Source organism: Metopolophium dirhodum, chromosome 8 (genome assembly GCF_019925205.1).
Source record: "Metopolophium dirhodum isolate CAU chromosome 8, ASM1992520v1, whole genome shotgun sequence".
In the NCBI taxonomy this organism is placed as follows: Eukaryota; Metazoa; Arthropoda; class Insecta; order Hemiptera; family Aphididae; genus Metopolophium; species Metopolophium dirhodum.
Genome location: NC_083567.1, coordinates 28,419,621 through 28,443,545, shown reverse-complemented (window position 1 = coordinate 28,443,545; position 23,925 = coordinate 28,419,621). Strand labels below are relative to the sequence as shown.

The 23,925-nt window shown below is 33.7% G+C and overlaps 1 protein-coding gene across 1 annotated transcript; it reads right to left on the bottom strand.

Annotated features, from left to right (window-relative positions):
* Nucleotides 1–292: 292 nt before the first annotated feature.
* On the bottom strand, nt 293–16,517 carry LOC132950930 (uncharacterized). Its single transcript, XM_061022560.1, has 4 exons — nt 16,134–16,517; nt 3,598–3,721; nt 3,396–3,497; nt 293–1,128 (listed from the first exon to the last, which is right to left on the bottom strand). The coding sequence occupies exons 1-4, from the start codon at nt 16,149–16,151 to the stop codon at nt 1,094–1,096; spliced, it is 279 nt and encodes a 92-aa protein (XP_060878543.1). The 5' UTR covers nt 16,152–16,517; the 3' UTR covers nt 293–1,093.
* Nucleotides 16,518–23,925: the final 7,408 nt, after the last annotated feature.

Sequence of the window (23,925 nt, the reverse complement as noted above, 5' to 3'; positions counted from 1 at the left end):
ATCGTCAAAGTGTTGAATCAACACGTTGATAACAGCGACGACTTATCACCACAATGCCTGCAGTGCCGCTATATGATATGTAATAGTACACCCATGAAATGGTTAAACATAAATATTATAGGATATCGTCTCTTTATATTATTATATATTATTATGCCATATTATTTCCATGTAGTATCATTATAAATTATAATATAGTATAAAAGACATTACCTATATAGTGATGGTAATTAATGATACTGGGTAGATAAAAGGAGACGATTTGAATAAATTCACACGTTTTTCAACACGATTATAATAATATATAGTAGTAACTTTATTGCAATAAAATCATGTTTCGTTGTTTTACGATTTTGTTATTGTTGTATGCATACAACTGCAAAATTGTACAATATGTATAGGTAAGTATACTATGTAGTCGGATACGCGTAAACACGGTCACCACAAATACATACCTATTGTTTTACACTTAAAATGACAATATCTATATAGAATACAATAATAATATGATAAATCTATATATAAATATTATATAGTATAATATAAATGTTTAATAATAATTGGTAACTAACCTAAGACGGCTGTAATAATAATATGTAATATGTATATATTATACGCTATGAAATAAATTATTAGACATAATAGAGACTTGTAAATTATGTACAATAGTAATAAAATAAATTAAGAAAACTCCTAGAGTATACCTATTATACCTATATAATATTATATACCTGTACAAATTCAGATAATACAAGGCGTGCATTTGATGTATATAAAATCGTGCGCACGATATTATTGCCGCTCGTGTATATACGTATACCGATATAATATTATACTTTATATTTGTATACCTATATTGTATTATTTATGAATTTGTTGTTTTACATCGATGTGTGTACAGATATAATGTTTATAATGTAGTGCGTATAGTATATTATAATTATTATTATTATTAATTTGTGTTATTAATATTATCATATTGTAGAGGAGATCTCGCATTGACAAGTATATATTTGCTATCCGTTGCCGGGCGAAACGCTTAGGAAATTCAATCGACTTGCATATTGTGTTTCGTTATCAGATCTCGTCATCATCACCAGAAGCTGAAGATGTTTTGGCCTTGTGGTTCTGCAAATAAACAATATACAAACGTTGTAGTGTGGTTCTACCATATATAATATTATATTATTTTTTATTTTTTTTTTTTTTTTATTGGATAACCCGCGGCAACATAGGTAATCGAGTGTGGGGGAGGGAACTGTAGGTTTTTTAAATTGGGTAGGTTGGTAAACGTGTGTGTTGTGTTTTGGCAGAATTTCTAATGGAGCACTCGTAGGTTTCTGCCATGCCCTGGGTGGGGGGATGGCGGCACTTGTTCTCCGGACACCGTGACTTGCCCGAAGCAAAATGCCACCCGTGGCCGAGGTATCGAACTTGGGTCGGCCACTCCGTCCCCCATTATATTATTATATCGTTGGTTGGGGGGCTAACGTCTTTGCGGATTGAGAAGATCATGACGATAATAAAGGTATGACATGTACCAATAATTAATAAAATAACCAAAACGTCCAAAACTCGACCTTTTGCACACCTAGTTTGTTCAAGTACTACAGCTATATATTACTATCGTTACGCGGGGGTGGCCGAGTGAAAAATCGTTATATTATTATCATAATAATATATAGTATCGCGTCGTAATCATTATACATATTATTATTCGGCCGCAGAAACTCGCGAGTATAGTTTCACAACGTATAATAATAATATTAATGATAATATTCGGCTTTGAAGTGTCCCGGCAGAATTCGTAACCCGAACATTAATATCCGGCCCGAACTGGCTCCTCTCGTCCTATATTACTCGAAGTAATAATAATAATAATAATATGTAACGTCGGCGCTGCAACATCTCACCGAGCCGGTCGTCTTCATTAGCGCGCGTCTATCGTGTCTCCCGCTGCCCGCCCGAGCGTTCCACAAAGGGGTTGTTTCCGGCAAAGGGCGGACGCAGGATCCGCTCGCGCCCGGTCCGAAACCGTCGGCCTTATACACATTCAATAACATCCGCAAAAGACGACTTATATCGGCTGCCACTGTATATATGTATAATATGCCGTACACTCCGCGGCAGCAGTTTCTGCGGTCGGACGTATTATTGCTGCGATCGCGCCCTTTGAGTTCGGTTCTCTCATCCAAATTAACCTCTCGTCACGGGCCCGTACCCCACACCCACGACGATACCTCCGCGCACCCTTAAACACCGGCGGCTACCGAAAGCTTTCTGTGTGCCGCTGCAACATTCCTGCCCGCGTCCCTTACGCATATAATATATAATTACCACCGACCCCATCGTCCCCGGCGGAGTCAATAGAGCGCACAACAGTCATCGTAAAGTGTACCATGTATATTGTATATATATATATTGTTATATTACACGCGCAATATGCCGCGTAGTGCTGCTGTGGAAACTATCCGAACAATTTGCGAACACTAATAATCCTCTCGCCAGTCGTTCGGCACTAATATATAGGCGATTTATATATTTATATGGGCTACAGCAGACCGTATATTCTACATAATATGTATATAGTAATAACCATAAATGTCGGCGATGACCGTTTGTGACCCAAAAACCGTTGAAAACAACATAACCGGAGTATATATATATATATATATATATATATATAATACATAATTGGGCGCGACGTATCGGCAATATATATGCGCTTGCGGGTCAGCTATTCGCCATATATTCGGAGAATGCGTGCCGAAATTTCCAGCGGCCAACTTTTCGAAAGCGATTGCAGAGGTTGTGAACTTGTGACGACTGTCATTACGTAACCGTCGAATAAGGACGAACCGATTTAATTATAGACCCGTCGCGGTCCCTCGGACTTAAAGACGCACAATCTTTGGACCTTGGGGTTTGGACGGAATCCGACCCTGCAAAATCTATTCGCCCAATTTATGACTATCGTATGCACATGCACACGACCCTTGGTCTATTTTTATCGATACATTATTACAACGGTACAGTGAGATATTACAGTCGGAAAACTCGAGAATGTCCTTTTGATTCGAAAACGCGTGGGTTTTCACAACGGTAATGGAAAAAAAATGCTCAACTATTCACGGTGACGACGTACGTAAATTTTGCGTCATCGCAAATTTGCTATACGTAACTAACACATAAGTATATTATGATAATGTGTGCGCGCGCATAGTCGAGTTTCCTGCAGACGATGGACGCCTTTTTCAAGTCAATTTGGCCAATTATTGTTCGATTAAACAGCGATTAATATTAAAACGTCAACTGTCAACACGACAACAAGCCACTCGTATTGAGTGAATTCCAATATCTGTGTACCAATAATTAATATTATTAAAATCACTTACGTTTGTTGTTACCGCCGGGGGGTACGAATCCGAATCCCGAAGCTCCTACTACCACGCCGCTGGTCTCGGAACCGGGTTGTGTAGCAGGGAACAGAACTGGACCTGTTGTTTTTTTCCCGGGAGAAGGGAAAATGGAATAAAATAAAAATGTTGATTTAGAAAGATTTCTCTTTTACACCTTATTATTTTCTTCTAAACTCACCTCGGTTTTCTCTAGGGTCTCGGTTGCCGGACTGTTGTTCGACATTGGACAGGAAGTCGCTGAATTCGAATTGAGCTGACGCGATCATCAGGTGGCACAGGACGACGCACAGCACGATCAACACCTGTAAACGAAAGCAGAGTTGTAAAATCACAAAATAATATAATCATTTTCATTTTTGCATCCGTTTATATTTTCAGTTCAGTTCTGTGAACATGTCAGCGTATTTAAACAAATGTTTGTAGCCAGAAATTATTATTATCATTCATTTTGAAGTTTCAATTATTATTTTAATTTATGTAGTAGCTTTAAATAATACATTGAAAAACAAAATAAAATGTCTTATGGAGGTATGGTGTCAAAAAAAAACCTTTTATTATACAGAGTTACGGTAATATTTTATAAGATAATTTGTGAGCAGTTGCAGTGTTCGCATGCGAACGATAGGTCCGAACGTGATAAATCCATTCCATCAGAAATCGACTGAAACTTGTTTTCTTCGAAAGGTCACGCAAAGTAACACACGTCATAATATAATATTTTTGTCGTTATTCGCTATACCGGCATAATAATATAACAATATTACATATTTTACGATCATTTAATTTTATTACGATGAATGGATGGCCCGAGGAGCTTGAGGATTCATTGAACCAGGATATTAAGTTCGTTAGTTTTAATATCAGAAAGAATAATATTAACCTATTATCAAATTTCGAGTAAATACAATATCTGTGATTTTTCGTTATTTAAAATGTATATTGTGTAAACAATGTAGACTTAAGTACTGTCGGTGTCATCATCTTAATTTTTAATGATCTTATATACATAATATACGATGGTTATTTGACGAGAAAACTGCAGTTTCTATTGGATTTCAGAAAAGTATAATTGTATAGGTATACTGTTACAAATTGCAATATGTAACAATCGCGTTGTCGTAATTTCAGTACTACATAATAACTACGGCATATAGTGCATACACCGCGCGGTAAGTCCGGTGTGCCTACCTACTTCTATTTATTTATCTACAGCCTGCACCTTAAATTATACGCGATACACACAAATACACAATATAACAACCAACAAGTAATAACATAATAATATGACCCGTGCACTATTATATTGCATCCGCGCGCTGCACATTGCAATCCGCATAATATAATCGTAATATATACATATATTATTATATGTATTATATAAATGTATATGTTGTGTGCGTATTATTATTAGTCGTCGTCGTACGAGTGGCAAGTAGAGCGCGTAGGCATTGCGGGGACCGTGAGTTGTGTAAAAATCGACGGGATCCGACGTATAAATTTATGCGTAACGATTTTCGCTCGTGTCCGTTTTTTATTTCGCGTTTTTATATTTTTTTCTCGCATTATTATTATACGGTAATATTTATGGCGCCGCGGACGCGATACGTATACATATTATTATGCATGTAGACCGCGTGTGTCAGAGGCGTTACCGCGATCTTGTTAACAACGACCGACCGGGGTGTATACCGAGCTGCAACGACCGACGCGGAGGTATAATACATTTGTATATATATATATATTATATATATCACAATACCATGTCGACGACAATATAATATATAATAATATATAGATATGTATGTACGTATATATATAGGTGTCACTGGGACGGACGTGTACCTACAATTTTTTAATAAAAGGCTGCTCCCACGCGTAAAATGTCTGCTGTGATAAATGGACGACGACGAAAACTACGCGACGATAAGGCGAGAGAAATACGAACAAAACGCGTACTTACAAAACTATTCGTTCTTTAGGATTCGTATTGCCAATATATAGAAATATTATTATTATTATTGTACACGTACATCGGCGTGTCGATATATATTATAACATATAGCTTCCTAGGTATGTATAGTTTGTTTATATTAATGTGGATAGTGGATTTATAGAAAGTTTACCTCACTCATTCGATCGTCATTAATTTAAAACTAATAAAAATAAATTAAACCTTATATAAGTTAGGAATAAGCTCGATAAAATTATATTTATTTCGAATTAGAAAGCATCCTTATTATATTTCAAATAAGGCAAAAAAATGGTACTTTTATACACATATCAAATGGTATTTATTATATATTAATATATTATATGCTGGGTTGCCGAAATCGTATTATTTTGTTTGAAACTCATTTTAAGCCCGTAATGATTTCGACCCCACTAAAAATATGAGTATGCTTCTAATAGCTCGTCCAACCTCACTTATGAAGTCGAAGTAGATTGAGAGAATTTCGAAAATCTGACCGACTTAACAGTTTGAAATCAATCGTGGGAGGATGTATTATTAAATACAATGTATTATATAATGTTCAATCGCCTGTTATAATATATTATATCGTGTAAAGGTGCAGTGCGCATATACCGCGCGGGCAACTATATGCAGAAATATGTTTTTGCATATTAAATTGTATTCCTCGCTCGGCCCTGCAGTCTTTTATAATCCGCATACGACTATCGGTTTTCGATCACGGTTTTAACCGCGTGAACATTATAGGTATATTACGGTATACTTAGGTACACGACGCCGCGAGTCGTTCGAGAATCGCGGACAACCGTGCGATGCGCATCGCCGCCCAGTATCGCGTCTGCCCCCTGGAAATCCCTATCATAATATATTATTATAATATATGGCAGCTTATAATATTTCACTATTATACTTATTATACGATTTCACGCGGTCGTTATATTATTATTCGTGTGCATGAAATCGAAAAACGGACACGCCGTGCAGTGGTGTTTGGTGTAAAAACCGTACGATATAACATAATATACGTATATGTAAACAAATTACTTTGTTGTGTCGGTGACTTATACGTTGTATGTGCATGAGTCTGCATTGCAGATCATTGAGACGTCGTTAAAATATAATACTTAAGCGTATATTATGCAGCTCGTCGTTGTTGTGTACGCGTCGGACAGATGGAAATGGGAGCACACAGATTTCAGGATTGTCTAGACGAGGTGTAAATATGTGATAAAAATCATCGGTCTCGGGTATTGGGCATATCATGGCTATCATTGCGCGTTTGAACAATATAAGATAATAATATTACGAGACGATCGTTGTCAGTTTGCCACTGCGACGAAGACGATATACGTTCGAAACTATAATATTATACACGCATAAGTTAGGGTACTTTTAGAACAATTGTATCACTATCATTCGTGGCACGACGATAATGACGGGAACGGGATATTGAAAAGTCCTATTCGATCTGTATAATATACGCGTGCGTGAGAGTCCCAAACCAGTAATTACCTACCTGCATTTTTGTGATTATTCTACATAATATCATGACGTAATATATTAATATAATTTTGACATTTTATTTTATTCATGTCCCGAGGCGTTTGGACAACACCTCCATAAACGATCATAAACAACAACGCTAAATTCCCGTCTCGTTAAATAAATATTATATATTATATGAGATAAAACGCGTCGTCTGCTGCAGTGAATCTCAACGTGAAAATAGTCAAAAACGCGATATTCAGCGCCGCAGAGCTATAGAAAACTGGTCACGTAACATTACGCGTTTCCCGTCTTACGCTTCCTATACATAATAATAATAATATATAATAATATTATTATTATTATTATACATTGCAGCGGTAGCGCAGTAAATCGAATCGAAAACGTGTCGTTAACGATTTGTCTGTCGCCAAAAACGAAAGTAGAAAATACCGAATGTGATTATTCGTACATCAATAACGAGTATTTATACGCGCGCGCGCATACGCGCAAACCATTTTCTTGATTTTTATTATATATATGTTATACACTTATACCTATGCGTGTTTTGTCGTTAAAAAACGAGGAGAGGTAAAAAATACATCTGGATAATTCCGCAATTGTATAGGTATATAATAATAATCGATCAAAAGTCCATTAGCCCAGCAAAGTATACACTCGTCGGACACAGCACATAAAATATTTATATAATATAATATCATAAATATACATTTTTAATCCTTCGTCCGGATATACTCTGAAGACGTATAAAATGTACCTAAATATAATGCACGAATATACTATACGCGCGGTGTACTGTAGTGTATACTATACGCGCGGTGTACTGTAGTGTGTTTTAATGTCACTTTCGCTGAAACAAAAGTAGCTATATTATGATATTTACATAATATAGGTTCGTAATATTATATATGTGTATGTGTGTGTGCTTAAGAAATTCTTTCGGAAACGGATTTGAATTTTATAATAATATACATAGTAGCTGGTAATACAACGCGTGACATAACATTATAATGATATTACCGAAATATTACGCGGTGGAGATCGTCTGCGGTCGCGGTAACGCGGTATATAGGTACTGTTTGTACCTAGGTATAGGTATCTCCAACATATTCGTGTCCAGCGTTTTATCCGTCGCGTGTGACGTTAAATCTCAGTCATTATCGTCGTCGTCGTCGTAAACGATTTGCCGTGAAATTGACGTGCGCTCTTTCGCGGTACGTGTATAACATTGACACACAAAACCGAAAACCGCTGTTTCCATGGGGCAATGTCGGGCAAGACTATAGGTCTTATTATTATCTGCATGTACGCGTATCGTCGTTCATCGTACGAGATCTGCACAAACAACCTTTCCCAACGACACAATAATAACGGTAACACAATGCCCATACGATGTATAATAATATAATATTATGTTATTAATTATTATCATTATTATTATTATTATTATGTCTTGTACAATGTGCACCTATATTATAACAACGACTACGTGTGGATGCGTGTCACGTCGTATATTATTATAATATAATATAATATTATGTGTACCTATATAATATGCAGCGTTGCCACACGCCCTGCGTACGACTGCACGTGGACGTCCTGCGATCGACCCAAAGAAATTATTTTCATGATATTACAATTATATTATATGTTATTTTACCGTAAACAATAGGCGGCATGACTGTAAGGTGTAGAAAATTTTGCAGCTTAATGTGTCTGGAATGGTTGATGATGCGGCAAGATCGGCTATATATATATATATATATATATATAGACCGGATGGAGTAGGTGTAGTCCACCGGGTTATACTCGCAATAGATAGGTTTGAAAATTGATGATGGTGCAGTACTGCAGTGATGGATAGTAAAAATGGGGAGGAAGGCCATAAATTGCACTCGAAAATAATGATTTATAATAGCGTGCCAAATTTTATCAGAGCTTCTAAAAAATTATGTTAAAAGTTAAGACTTGAATCAATACATTTTACTTAGATCAAACTGATTAATATATGTTATTTCTGTAATACGAAAGCTTTTGTATTTTTATAGTTTTATATTATGTATAAATAAAGAAATTCATAAATCAATCGGCTTAACGATTATTTCATAAAAAATTTAAAAAATTTCTTATTTTGACAAAACAATTTAATAACTATGACTGTACCAAAGCTCCGACTCCCACACATCTCCGTTCACCACTGTTCACCTCGTTGCGTACAGGTCCTTAACGTTTATCGATCACATGCAACGTTTGCAATAATCATGAAGTCAACGATGCTCGTGTTCTATTTATCATTTGTATTTATCATTTATATTTATCTCATTGCGGCACTGAGTGTTCATAATATGAAATATTAAATTATATACCTGAAGATACTAATGGAATGCAGCTTTTTCGATTTCCGCGAGCGTAATCTCCCGCCGAAACGTTGCCGGATTCGATCGCAAACCGGTTGGACGCGCTCAAGATGATAAAAACAAATAAAATACGTAATTATATTTTAACGTTTTACTCGCGCAATAAATCGCAGAATGGAAAAAAAACAAATTAATACTTTTTATATTATGTTATATTATTACGAGTGTGGCGTAATTTATTATGTATAATATAATATTTATGGAGTCGATGATATTATTAAAATTTAAAAGCATAATATCCAGTCTCGCTTCAGAGGGAACGAAGATTCACGCGACTGTCAATCACATTAATATAATATATTATAAAATTGTAATACATCATTATAGCCCTTAGGAGCATCTCACTCCTATTTTATATTACACTTTCTTTTTTTGCAATTTGTCTCTCGAAATCCACAATCGTCGAGCTTATAAAATGATACGTACCTAAGTACATTAATATTATAATATCAACGGCGGAATAAATCGCCAAAAAACCCAGAAAGGGACCAGTGACGAAAAGAATTCAATCGATTCATTATCTTGGTATACAAAGAACAATAACAAAATATGACGTCACCGTTGGTGTTTTATGATTTTTGGAACATTCGTGAGTATGCCATGTACAAGGTGCATATTATTATTTTTCTATACGTTTGTGGCGAGCTTTATAATATATAGTGAAATTATGTAAATTTTTCAATCGGTCATCAACTGCTGCTGCAGTTGACGTGTCGTTTTATACTCAGGGCTCGCCCTGTTGTAATGAAACTAGGTAATAGTTCTATTTGGAGACTTAAAGGATAACTACTTGTCGTAACCACACAGTAGACGTCTATACCATTGGCTATAGGTATAGGTACATTGTGTAATAAGAGACCAAGAGCTATTCGTGTTTTTACTTTTTTTTGTAATATTTCCGCGGATAAATACCACGTTATAGAGCGTACAGTGTGCTAATTTTGATCGATCGTCATCTTTACAAGGAATGGTTTCAGTGGGGATATGATCAATGCATGTATTCACTTCGAATGATTTATAATATTGTATATTTTTACATAAATTATTGTGAGATATCGATATTTTAGATTTCGACCGAACCGAGGAATGTATTTATTTTATTAAATTTATAATCATATAATATAATATATATATATGTGTGGACATACAGCTCGCGAAAACGCTCACATATCTACAATCTATACTACCCATATATTTTTATTATTATGATTTGTTACCCAATAATAATATACAATATACGCATAAATACTTTTGTAATATTACGTCGCACATTTTTTATACTCGTCAACTATTATAAGCGATATTTTTCATTAGAAAAAAAAACAAACCACAATCGGAATACTACAAAACATGTACATCGCAGTGGTGCAAACGGAATATTATACAGATCAAAGGGAGATTGGTGCGCATCGTTTGCTGAGAAAATAGAGTATAATAATATAACATTGTACATAATGATTACGGTCGCTGATTGCCGTATACAACACAATTATTATAACGGTAATAATACGATTTGATAACGAAGTCTCGTTTTAAGTTTTAACTACATAATATTATAGCAGCGGACGGCCTCGGACGTTTGGCGGCGGATGAGCAACGAAATCTTCTGACGGATAATTTTGTCATTTTGTAACACGGGTGGCAATCGCATAAATGAGTACCATATAGGTAGGTATAGGTACTATTATATATTTTGTACTTGGGACATACGCGCATACCGTGAGTGTGTGTCATGGTCATATTACTGTATTATGTACATGTAGAATAATGTATATAACATAATAACAATAATAATAATATTGTCAAGTTTTTACAAGTTCTTTCAACAACTACGACGACGACGACGAATTTCGCGTTGCCAGAGAAAGTCCTAAGGGTTTCCTAGGCGCCGGGCGGACCTACCTATATTATATATTTATAGGTGCGTGTATGTACGGGTGTCGGGTATTATATTATTGTATTCACTCCGTGGACATATACGCAATTGTTCGACTGGCCAGAAGAGTCCAGGTGAAATGTATGACCAACTATATGCCTCCATTCATCGCGTGTTTAATAATAACCGAAACCGTTTGAAACACAATAAAGGACACAATTGGAAACGCGATCGCGCTTAAAGCGTTAATATAATATATATTTATCATTTGTAGAATATAATAGGTACCTAGGTACATAGTTATGTCAGAGTAAAACATAACATACTTGTATCTAATAGTGATTGAAATATTGAATGTAGTTGTGTACACGTCTTGTGCGCCGCGATCATTAAGTGATTATTTTCGTATAGAGAAGACTTGAATAGTGTACTCGTTTATAGAATATTTGATTCCGAACGATTTATAGATTTGTTTCAAACGTCCTCCTCGATGAAGAAATCGAATCGACACTCATGTAATATGATATATAATAATTACTCAAATAACTTAATCGATAATAATATGATCATTAAAGAATTAATAATATATAAAGTTGCAGTTGCAGGTATTCAATGCACATTTCTCGCAGTACTTTCATTACGATTTTCCTAAATTTATCCATTCACTATAGGTATATAATATCATATATAAATTATTGTACTATATCTACGTCTGACAATTCTCCGCGATTTGTAAACGACATATTTTAAAAATTGACTTTTGAAGGACGCGTGTCACGAATTAGTTCCGGTATTAAAAAAATATTTGCCATTCTCGCTGGAATATGATAAAATTAACGGTTCGTTACCGCGAGATGAACAAATATAACAGTTGCATTGTAATATTACACCTACTGCAATCTCGTCAGCTCGAAATGTGTACGGGAAACGTTATCGATAACCTAGTGAAGTCTAAAATAGTTCATAGCATTGTAAACAATAAAGTGAAATATTGTTTTCTAAAATATCATTTTTAGGCGTTGAAAACTATTTAAATGTTGATGATGTCTACTTGTAGAATGAACTGCGTCCATACAATATAGTATACCTATATAATACTTGCATATCGAAACTCGAAAGACCGTAAAAAAAATTTTTGGTTTTCGATTTCTCAGATATTTTATAACGAGCGTGTTACAGAATAATATTATAATACTATAATATTATTATACTCCTCTCGCTGCAGGCCAACTATATCTGCACGACACGTCTTTAAAGTATTCGTTTCGCGACGTCTCGTTTGTATTATTTTGAATATCTAAATCGATGCGTCCCGCGAGCGCTGATTTGTCGTCATAATAATATAATATATATTTTATAATTATCTACGGTTCGTCGCGTAACGCTCATTATATCAAATCGAATGAAAACGAATCTTATTCGATACGGCAGTGACGACGACCTGTCTAATTACGAACGCGTAATTATATTATTGTTTTATATTACACGAAATTGCAGCAGACGAGATTTTGTCCGATATAGTTTTATCGGACGAAATCTCTGGTTCGAGGACCTTCTTTAATAATATAGGTACTCAGTACTGCGTTACTGCTCAAACAACACATGATGATATTCTATGTGCGCATACGATGTGATCCATTTAAGTGTATACACTCATTATATTTCAAAAATGTTAACTTATTTTTACATGATTTTATATCATTGCAAAACAACAATTTTGAAAAAAAAATTATAATAATTTCAATTTTTACCGTTATCAGTTTTTTGAATTTTTTACTGTTTTTTGAATGACAACATACATTTTGAATTTAATATTCCGAAGGACGATATTTTTCGGAATGTTTCAATACTTAGCAATGACATCAAATTATGTAAGTATATAATATTTTCGAAAAAAGATATGACTTTTCGAAATAACGAGTGTAGACACTTATAAAATATGGATCCTAACCTTGCATGCGTCATTTTTTTACCGAGTAGCATGACGACATGGTCGTCTGAAACGGGTTGACTACTTTGTGAAAACGTTGCGACGGGTAGGCAGCATTATACCTATAATATGTAATAAAAATAATATAAAGATCGTTATTCCTTCAGACGTGCGTGATAAAACCCGAAACGCAGACGAACCCGGGCGTGATTAACGCGTGACGGCGGCGATCGCATCTAAATAGATCGTACTAGATCGTCGGGGGGCACAAGAGTATAATATTGTAGATAATCGCGATGATTTTTTTCTCTCCACGGACGGCAGTGTCTAAACCTGTATGAAAGATTGCCATTTTTAACGACCGCAACATCATCGTCGTCGTCCGCCGACGAGACGCAACTGGTGTCCGTAGGATGTTTATAGGTATATAGGTACGTGCCATTATTATATAGCATCTGTTGTGTATTATACCGCGGTATCGTAACTTGTAAGCTTTCGCTCAGACGTCGTCGTCGGCGACGTGCGTGTCTCGCGGACCGTCGCACCGGTTCCCATATGGATGGTATGATATTATATTTTTATATCGTGTGTTTCGTAACGGATTTTCCGCGGCGGCGGGTTTAAAAAACCAAAAATATTTCGAAAAACGACGACGACGGCGAGCCCCGGGACAACCGCGAAACGGATAGGTATAATAATATAGGTATAGCTGTTTAAGCCGTTTATCCGTACACACTGCACGCACGGGCGTGGGCGTACCGACTTACAACTGCAACGAGACAGACGAGACGGCGTGTAATTTATATGTATATCGCGACCGACGGTCGGCATTGATTGGTGGTTTTTCACTCGAAAAGAAAACGCCGTGTCGAAACACTGGCCGAGCAAATTACCTACGCGTAGTGCGTATACGAGCACACATGTGTTTGTGTGTGACACGAAGGCTCGTCATATCGTTTATAACGACCGATATTATATAGTCACACTACCTCAGTGGTTCTTAACCGGTGTTCCTTTGAACTTGGAACAAGTGTTCCGTCAACGTTTTAAAATTGGAGGAAAAATATTGTAAAACTGTGAAATTTTTTTTATCGATTTTATTAATTTTAATTGTGTAATTTGTAATTTGTATGCAACTGTTTTGTGTTATACATGCATTGTTCAGTATATTATACAATTTGAAAACGTACATAAACGCGAAAATCTTATAAAATATTAAGTGTTCCGTCATTCAAAAAATGTTAAGAACCACTGCTCTACCTTGTCATTTAAGGTACCTACTGCAGATCACGTGATACTATTATGTCATCAACCGCCTTAAATACATATGTCCACATATTGTGGACATTATATTACTATTATTACTATTATTATTATTGTTATTATTAAACGTATTGACGGCCGGCATACGTGCGGCATATTAAAAATATACACATATATACATACAATGTACATAATAATATAGTATGTATAATATAGCTTTGCGGTGGCGTTTTTCACACGTGTCGGCCAAAATGCGAAATGTGTAATGGATACCATTAAATGGGATATTATTATCGTATTACGAGCGTGAGTGCAAGAGTGCGTGTATAAAGGACACGTTAATATAGAATATGACATATATTTACAATGTACTTATAATAATAATAATGTAGGTAGGTATATGAACCGAACTCGATCGCGAATTTCGAGAATATTACGCCTCGGCTGCGATGTCATTATAATATGAACATATAATTATTATAAAGTTGTCCCGTGGCTTCCGATCGTTATTTTTTGAAAATTATTACTTATTTATATGTTGCGCCAGTTGTGTTTATCGCGTTTATCGAGATACAATTTTTTGTTTCGATCGAATAGCGTTGTGTAAGTGATAACTCTTCTTGCGTAGGTATAATATGCCATAACTGCAAACACGCGTGGTTGAACACTCTGTATGCGTACACGGGTCGTATGGGGTAGCGTGATGGACGGGTTTATTCAAAGGCCTCGAGGATGTAATGGATCAAAAGTATTTGGACGCTACTGAATTTCCGCATTTTCTAGACCTATTGGCTCGGAACGTCTGTCCGATATGAACTAAATAATGTTGGGCATACCCACGGTAATCGTACCATAAATCCTCCATCGGTTTGCGTGTATCGTTCAAAGTCGAATGGTGTAAAAGAAAATTGCCGCTCTGTCCGATTTCGTTTCTGGTCGTACGCGCGTCGTATATTAACAACATAATATCGGATGACTTAATAATAATAACAATATTATGTACAATGTAGGTAGGTACTATCCATTACATATTATGTACTACGCGCAGCCTTGCAGCTTAAAACGATTAATGAAAACGAAATAGTTTTCACTAATGTGATATACTTAAGCACAATAATAATTATAGACTGATGGCCGTTCGGATCGTTAATGTGCTATTTTTCCAATGGGAGTAAGATATTTGTAATAATTATTGTTATTATAGTTAAATCAGTAATATTTGAATAAAAGTATCACTTGCCCGAAATTCCATAAGTAGGCAGCGTATGTAATATTATTCTAAAATGCACGAAACCTATTTACTCATTCCGTGATGTTGACCAATGTTAAATTGCGTTTGTGTATGCACGTAATTACGTAATTAAATAAATTCTATAATATCGTTTAAAGAATAAGGATCAATGAATAAATCGTTTAGTAAAAAACATCGTATTCAAAACCACGTGTAGCGATTGCTTGTACATTTTAATAGTTATTACATTTGCATTAAACGTGAATTAAAAATATGAACAACCAGATATAAAAACAAAAGGACACAACAAGTGAAATATGCATAATGTTTTTAATGTAATATAATTTGATTTCATTGTTACATTATCCTACAACTTTTATTTGCATATGTTTTTTTACCTATGTATTTTAGAGTAATCGGTCTTGTAGTTTACCGCGCTTACAAAAAAAGATGTATATTTATATATTTAAGATTAAAAAAAAATGTATACAAATACAATTATTAATAATCGTTTACACTCACCCTTTGTACGGAAACCATTTTGTATTTATTTTTTTGGCGTTCGCCGCGGCACTTGCAGATAAAAGGTCGGCGGGGAAAATATACAACCGGAATCGGAACGTCGGAAAATATAATAAATATTATATTATGTAGAGGTACAACAGGTAGTTGTGATATGGGTCGTCGTCGTTCGTGACGGAGACGGCGAAGAGTGGCGTCGTGCGTAGTAGTCGCGGTGTACAACAGGTATCACACTGCGACAGCGGTGCGCGAGTGTACGATATTTATATAATGTATTTACAGAAATGTACGAAAACAATAAATAAATATAAAAAACAGGTATGGAGGTAAAATGTGTGTACGGTTTGGAGTTTGGGTAACTAGACACTAGGGTTTCGGAGGCGATCCGTTTAGATTATATAGTGGCGGGACGTTCGGTTTTCGCCGGGCGGTGGGAACGACGTTGTATTATAGTAATAATAATAATATTTTATTATTGTACACGTTCCTATAGTCGTCGGTGGCGGCGGGGTGGGGGCGGCTCGAGCGAACCGTAGGAAGAAAAATCGCGGCACGGAAGAGCGCTAAAAAGAGGTGTACCGTATCCGTTGTCAAGGTCTTCTCCGGTGTGCGGCTGCAGATACGCCGCCGCCGACCGGTTCGAATGGTCGGCGGCAGTGGTCGTACCTACGACGACGACGACGACGACGACTTTGACGATTTATGTCTTATCCTATTACATTTTTCACCGTAAAACGTATAGCGTACAATAATGGTATATTATTTATATAACACTGCGCCCAATTATATTATATAGTTTTATATCATATGCGATTTTCTTTTTTCGAATAAATTCGTAGGTATTAGTATTTAGTATGTAGTGACAATATACAACTATATAATGAGTAGAGGTATGTATAGGTGTGTTATTCCTCTGATGACGAAATCGCGACATACCTGCGTATATTATATACCTTACCTACCTACAATTATTATTATTATTATTATATTATGGAATTGTATAATTTCGTCGTTTCGAGATCCTCCCAATCCTGGGAGAGAGAAAATCATTTGGTTATCGTTATAATATACTCGAATATCGCAAACACTCGCGTGGGAAATATTATATTATACGTTTGAATTTTATCCATACCATATTAATATTTTCATCCCAAACACGCGTGCGCACATGCCTATTTAGTGGTACTTATTATAGGCGAGTATATTATAATATAATGTTTGACTGTTATTTGACAAACCGATAACGAAAACGTATAATTTTACTTTTACATAAATGATAGGTATGTCTCTTTAATGCAATATGTGTGTAAAGATTAAACGAATTATATTGCTCTGCGGTGACGAGAACAATTTACATAGGTTGGGTACCAACTATTTGATATCGACATATATTATATTTATATAGTTGTATATTATAATATATCCGTGGTTGATATACCTATATTTATAGGTACCGAATTTCACATGGAAACTGGAATACACACGTGCGCAAAACAAGTCGCTAGAGTAATATAACTATTATAAGTTCTCGAATAATATTATAAACTATACCTATAACGTATAAGTACTGTGAAAACGATTATAATAATATTATTATAAAAAATACAGGTGCTTTATTTGACGAGAATAGATAAAAATATTATTATATTAAAGTACCTATATAATGTCCTAAATCTTGTAAAATTAATTTTATTTGTTATACCTTAATTTTTTTTTTTACTTGACGTTGTTTTGTAATCTTCTTCTTATTATATTAATTACGTAAAACGTACCCGTTGTTCGTTAATAATGAAAATTATTATACAAACAAATATTAAACTTATTCGAGGTTTTTCATTTATTAATTTTTTAATCACTAATATCTTCGTAAAATTATTTTTACAATTAACAAACGTTTAATGAAAACATTGACCATGAAAAAAAAAATTATTAAATTTAATTGGAGTTTTAATTTTAAATATTTGTAGAGAACAACAAAAGAAATTAGTTACAGTAGAACAACCTTTTGTTGTAAAAATGATTAATTTTATGTTTATGGGCTTGAAAATAATATAATCCGCTGTTATTTATTATCTTTATTTTCAACACTTGTCGGTATGAAATATTCTTTCCGCAATAAACTTCACGGATGGTATCCAACAACTTGAGATCAATCATTATAATTATTTAAACTTCGTGATATATGAGGTACATTTTTAGGTAGGTTTATTTCCTGATCCATACACATAGGATCTTCAATAATATTTTTTATGCATATCGAATTGTTTCGTTTGTACCTAATGGTATACATTTTTTTTTTCATAAATTTATTGCAAGATTTAAAAATGTGTACATTTTTTTTGACGAAAAAAAATTATGGGATTACTCATTGACTAATTAAAATTTATTTACAGGTAAAATTAAAAAAACGTTTAATGGCGATTAATTTACCGACAGAGTGAATAATTATTTGAAGGTTACGGAGTCGATGCTAGGAACTAAAAATAATAGTTACGGGATCGAGTTACAGGAAATACACGGCCAAGTTCAAAATTGTCTATTTAACATTAAGCTAATAATAATATCCGTCTTCCAAGTCCAAGGCAGCAATTACCCGGCGAATTACGAATAACAATCTGATTACTGATTGGTGGTGTGTTTTACGCTTGGTTTCGTTCGACAGTCATTATTATCACTCAATCGATTAAACTATAACTTTAAGGTCTACGGTATTTTCACCAAACGGTTTTCGCGAATAAACGGTATAGATAATAACTATAAATATGTAATTACCGAACGGATTAACGTCAAAACGGACAATTTTTTTTTTATCAAATCTTACCACAGTATATAATAATAATAATAATAGATGACATCCAAAATAAAAAAGCGATACGATTGTCAGTTTTCATATGTCGACAATAAAAGGTACATTATAATAATATTTGTAAAATATGATATAATAGTAAACCAAACCAATGATTTCGCTAAACACCAACATCCTTGTAGAAATATCGTAGTTTTAATATTATATAATATATTCGATAATTTCGATAATATCATAATAATTTAAATTATATATACCTGCGACGGGCTGGGATATGTAAATATGTTAAATATAATTAAATGTTATATGACATTTTCCAAATCTATTAAATCAAATAATAATGATAACTATAAATCATATCTATACGCTTAGAGTGACGTGTCATACATAATATATGTCCTATATAATACTAATACTATACTATTTATTCGACTGCAGCTTCAGTGGCGTGAAGAAAACTAGAAATACACAGTGCATGTAACGGATAGAACTGACTTTTGGAATAACTTTTATTCTAATCAATATTTAAAATTTTTTTTATATATAATTTATAGTCACTTTCACTACACATATATTATACAAAAAATTATTTTTAATTTTTAACACGGAAAATAAAAATTGAAAATTTGATTTAAATTTTTTGGATATATTCAAAATAGCTTATTTGTGAACCTGATTATGAGAACAATTTTGATGGTAAAAACATTTATCTAAGTCAAGTAGTTTATTTTTTAGAATTTTTTTAAATATCAATATCTTTTTGATTAAATGCATTTGGAACGTAATAACTTTTTCAAAACATTTTTTTGGGGGAATTTGCTGACATGAACATATTTCTTCAATTATTTACTATTCATAAATGATTTTAACAATTTTTGTCATACGTATAAGTAGCATCGTTTTTTTTTTTTGGAACAAAGTTCCTTATTTTTTTCGTCAGATCTTTCTGTTACACCTTGTATATTGTTTATAATCCACGATGCCACGTGGACGAAAGTACAATACATAATAATTAGTGCAGGCAGGTATACCATAGTGCAGGTAGGTACAACCTGTTGTACGTCGGTAGCACGCATTATTCACGCATTAGTCAATAACGGATTGTCGTTATATTCCTCATATAGATTATCTACATTTTGGTTCACTGCGCATTGAGGCTGCAACACATATAATAATAATAATAATAATATACGCACCGCCGCCGCGTACCTGCCTATATCGCCGCCGCCTGCAAGTATAATACTTGTGCGTTAATGTCATAATTTTTGTAATTACATAAACTATAATCCATTAAGCGACCACGCGAGTGTGTGTGAGTGTAGGTATGTACCGATGTATTTGTACATTTCAGCGTAGAAACATAACATAATATAAACTTAATAATATTAAAAACGTAGGTACGCCAAAATAAATATGACACAATAACGCGCACGTGCGGTGTGTTGTATACTTTAATTATAAAATGTTATTTCGTGTGTGTAATTGTGTACTATGGTACAACGATATTTCTTCAATTTTACGAAAAAAACAAAAAAATCGACGGACGCGGCAACATTAAGATGTGTTCATATTATATTATAAGCATATTATATTGCATAAACTCATCATGGATCTGTGATCAAGAAACGTGTACTTGTACGTACATCACGAGATCGGTATGATATTATTATTATTATTATTATTATTATAGGCAAATAATGAATTATTATGATTATAATTATTATGATACTGGGCGTAAATACAACACAGTTTTAAGGACCAGTCGGTCTTGGTGGAATTGACTTACATATCCGCTCAAGTATGTACATACACGATCGCGTAATTGATAAACTTAAATCAAACCGTGTCTTACAATATTTTAATATACATGTAATAAGTGCAGGTAAAATATCGTTATATTCTGTCATATTTTCAGTTTCAAAATGGACGAGATACCTTTTTTAAGAATTATTTAAAATCGAGTACAACTTTCACAAGTGAATCAAACAAACTTATTATAGTTGAATAATGTAATTTATTCTGTAGTATTACACTTAAATGTTATCGAATTTAGAATTTAGTTTTTTAAGCAACATTTTTTTTATAATATTTTCTTAGTATTTTGCTCAACATCACCTATATTACAAGACAATATTATAGCAAACATAAAGTGTTGAACGTATTTGTTTTTGTTTAGTTAAATATCAAACAAGTGAATTAAACTGACTTCTATATGCTGTATACGTTCTACAATGTAAAAATAATAATGTTTATATAAAACAACGCATGTTAAATTGAGGGGAATTAATGCAACAAACTCGAATAATTAATTCTAAAATCCTAAATGTATACTATAGGTACTATAGTACCTATACGTAAATAATATAAGTAAGTCATGATTAAACTGCAGTAATTTAATTAAATATTAATATACCTTCACTTTATATTATTTGATTTTAGCGTTGGCCTTGTTTCAAAATAATATAATTTAGTTACAGACGGAATATTATTTTCAAACTTCGTAAGAATATAGTTTTTGTCAGAATTTATTTTATATGTACGTAATCGAATATCGTCAAACGATCTGTGGATACAAATTACGGGAACAGGATCCTATTGTTTAAAACTTAAACAAAGTTATAAAAGGAAAAGTGCATCAAATCTTAGTCATCACGAAACAATAGTGTGTACGAATAATATATAATAATATAAAACATTTTATTTTTTCGTCGTAAATATAATAAAGGTAAACTAATAACGGTTAAACGATGTAGGTACGAACAATGTAATATTAATAATGATAGACTTCGAACTTTACGAATTCGCAGTCGTCGTACCGGCCTACTTTTGCGGTTGAAGCCCGAAAGAGCTTGGAGAAAAGTTTTTATTTTCGTGCCCCGGCCCCCGAGTAATATTGATATTATTCAAATTATTATGATATCGAAAACAAAAATAATATATTATACAGGATTAAAATGCTTTGGAAATCGAATAGCCGTTTGACTCATATGCGTTCCGGCGACAGACGTCGCAATAATATAATATCACATACGTGTGGGCCTTATGAAATATTGGCGAAAAAATATCAACCGTTGTAGTAATAATAATAATAATCAACTATGCTATTACGTATAGTAATATAATGCATTACAGAGTTAATGTGTTATATGTTTATTTGCGCATTTTTAATTCGCGCGGGCGGTGATTATATTATATTTATGTTTCGGTGTCGTAACGCGTCTTGTAGTAGCTCTATAATAATATGCACTGTAAGGCTTGGGGACACACACAAATGCACTTGTGTGTCGTGTCTGTAGTAGAGCTCACACACACACACAAACACATGTTAATAATAGCTATTATTATTATTATTATGAACTTATCGTTAATGTGTGTAATTAGTTTCGACTTCGATTTAACATAATATGGTCTCATTGCCCATTGCTCTGCACTTGCACTCTAATACACAAGGCGAGACCAAAAAAAATTCGGACTATATATCTTACAATATTATTGTGTGTTTCTTAGAACTTAGTCGTAATAATTTTTATTATTTTTTCATACCGTTTACAAGTAGGTATACGAATGATTTTCTATTTCTGCAGTGCTGATACTTGTCATGAACTTGTACAATTTGTAAATCACAGGTGAAAATAGCCTAGATCATCTGTACAAATACTTGCCCCCATCAACTTGAATAAGACGTTAGACGAAACCAATCAACATTACATTTGTTAAATTTGATATTTGAATAAATTATAGGTTAATGAATAATTCATTTATTTTTGAATTTCTTAGATGATTATTTCTTAGCTATAAATGTGTTTTAAATTTCAATATAACATACGCTATAATATTATTATTTTGCAGTTTTTATTTAATCGGAATATTCTATTGGAGTGTAAAACGTTTTAGTAACGGCTATAAGACCATCTATGTCGAAAGAAGTTATAGCCAATAGGTGAAAACTTGAAAATTAATATTGAGTCAATGACAAGTTTGTGAATCACTACCTTAGAGAACACTTTACACTTACAATTGTCTAATTGCTAAATTGTCTTCAACCTAGGTTCTTGCTATAATAGTACTTGCACAACATTTTTCTTGATTTTCATGCGAACCTCTACATGGGCTCCTTTTTTTGTGGTGTCATTGACAATAGTCAGGCTCTCAACGGTAAGCGCAAATAGAGTTTGCGATTTGGGTGGTGGGCTAAAGCTCTACACTAAAATAATATCGATTATGCTTAAAAAAATTTAGAATATATTTGGAGGGCTAGTCGGTCAAGTCCCCACCTATTTGCGCCTATGCTCTGAAAAAAAGACAAGTTTTTAGATTCAAGTTCCGTGTTAGAATCAGTTGCAAGGAATGCAAGGATAACTACACTAAATTATCCTCAATGAAGTACTTTGAATACAATTTTGTGTATTTTGTGTATTTTATTTTGTTTAATTTGAGAATTTTTTTTCGGTTGATACACGCCTCACGCACATAACAAGCGCACACTATACTTACAGTCTTTTCAAAAATGTTTTTTCCCTTTATTTACTTAATTTTTTGGTTATTTAACAAAAATATGTAAAAAATAATACGCAACATCAATACTATACTTTAAACTGCAGCTAGTCCTGCATTGTATTTCTGGAGTGGAATCATTCAATTATCTTCATCCACGATAAATTTGTACATAGAAATCCGCACCGACATTAGTCATTATAAATTATATTATAACGTATTCGGAAGGATGAGTTTTTCTCTATATATTGCGTTGTATAAGTACTACGTTTTCACACGAATATACGTAATAATATATTTTATGTACCTACCCATTTATTTATTCGTCAATCGTAATGCTATCATCATAATATTAAGATTCTCGTTAGGAAAACAAATATCACTCAATTTTTAGATTAAACCATATTTTATTGTATAATTGCATAAGTGGTGCGTGTAGGTATAGTAGGTATAACATGAGGTGTAAGATACACATTACCTTTACTAAATTAA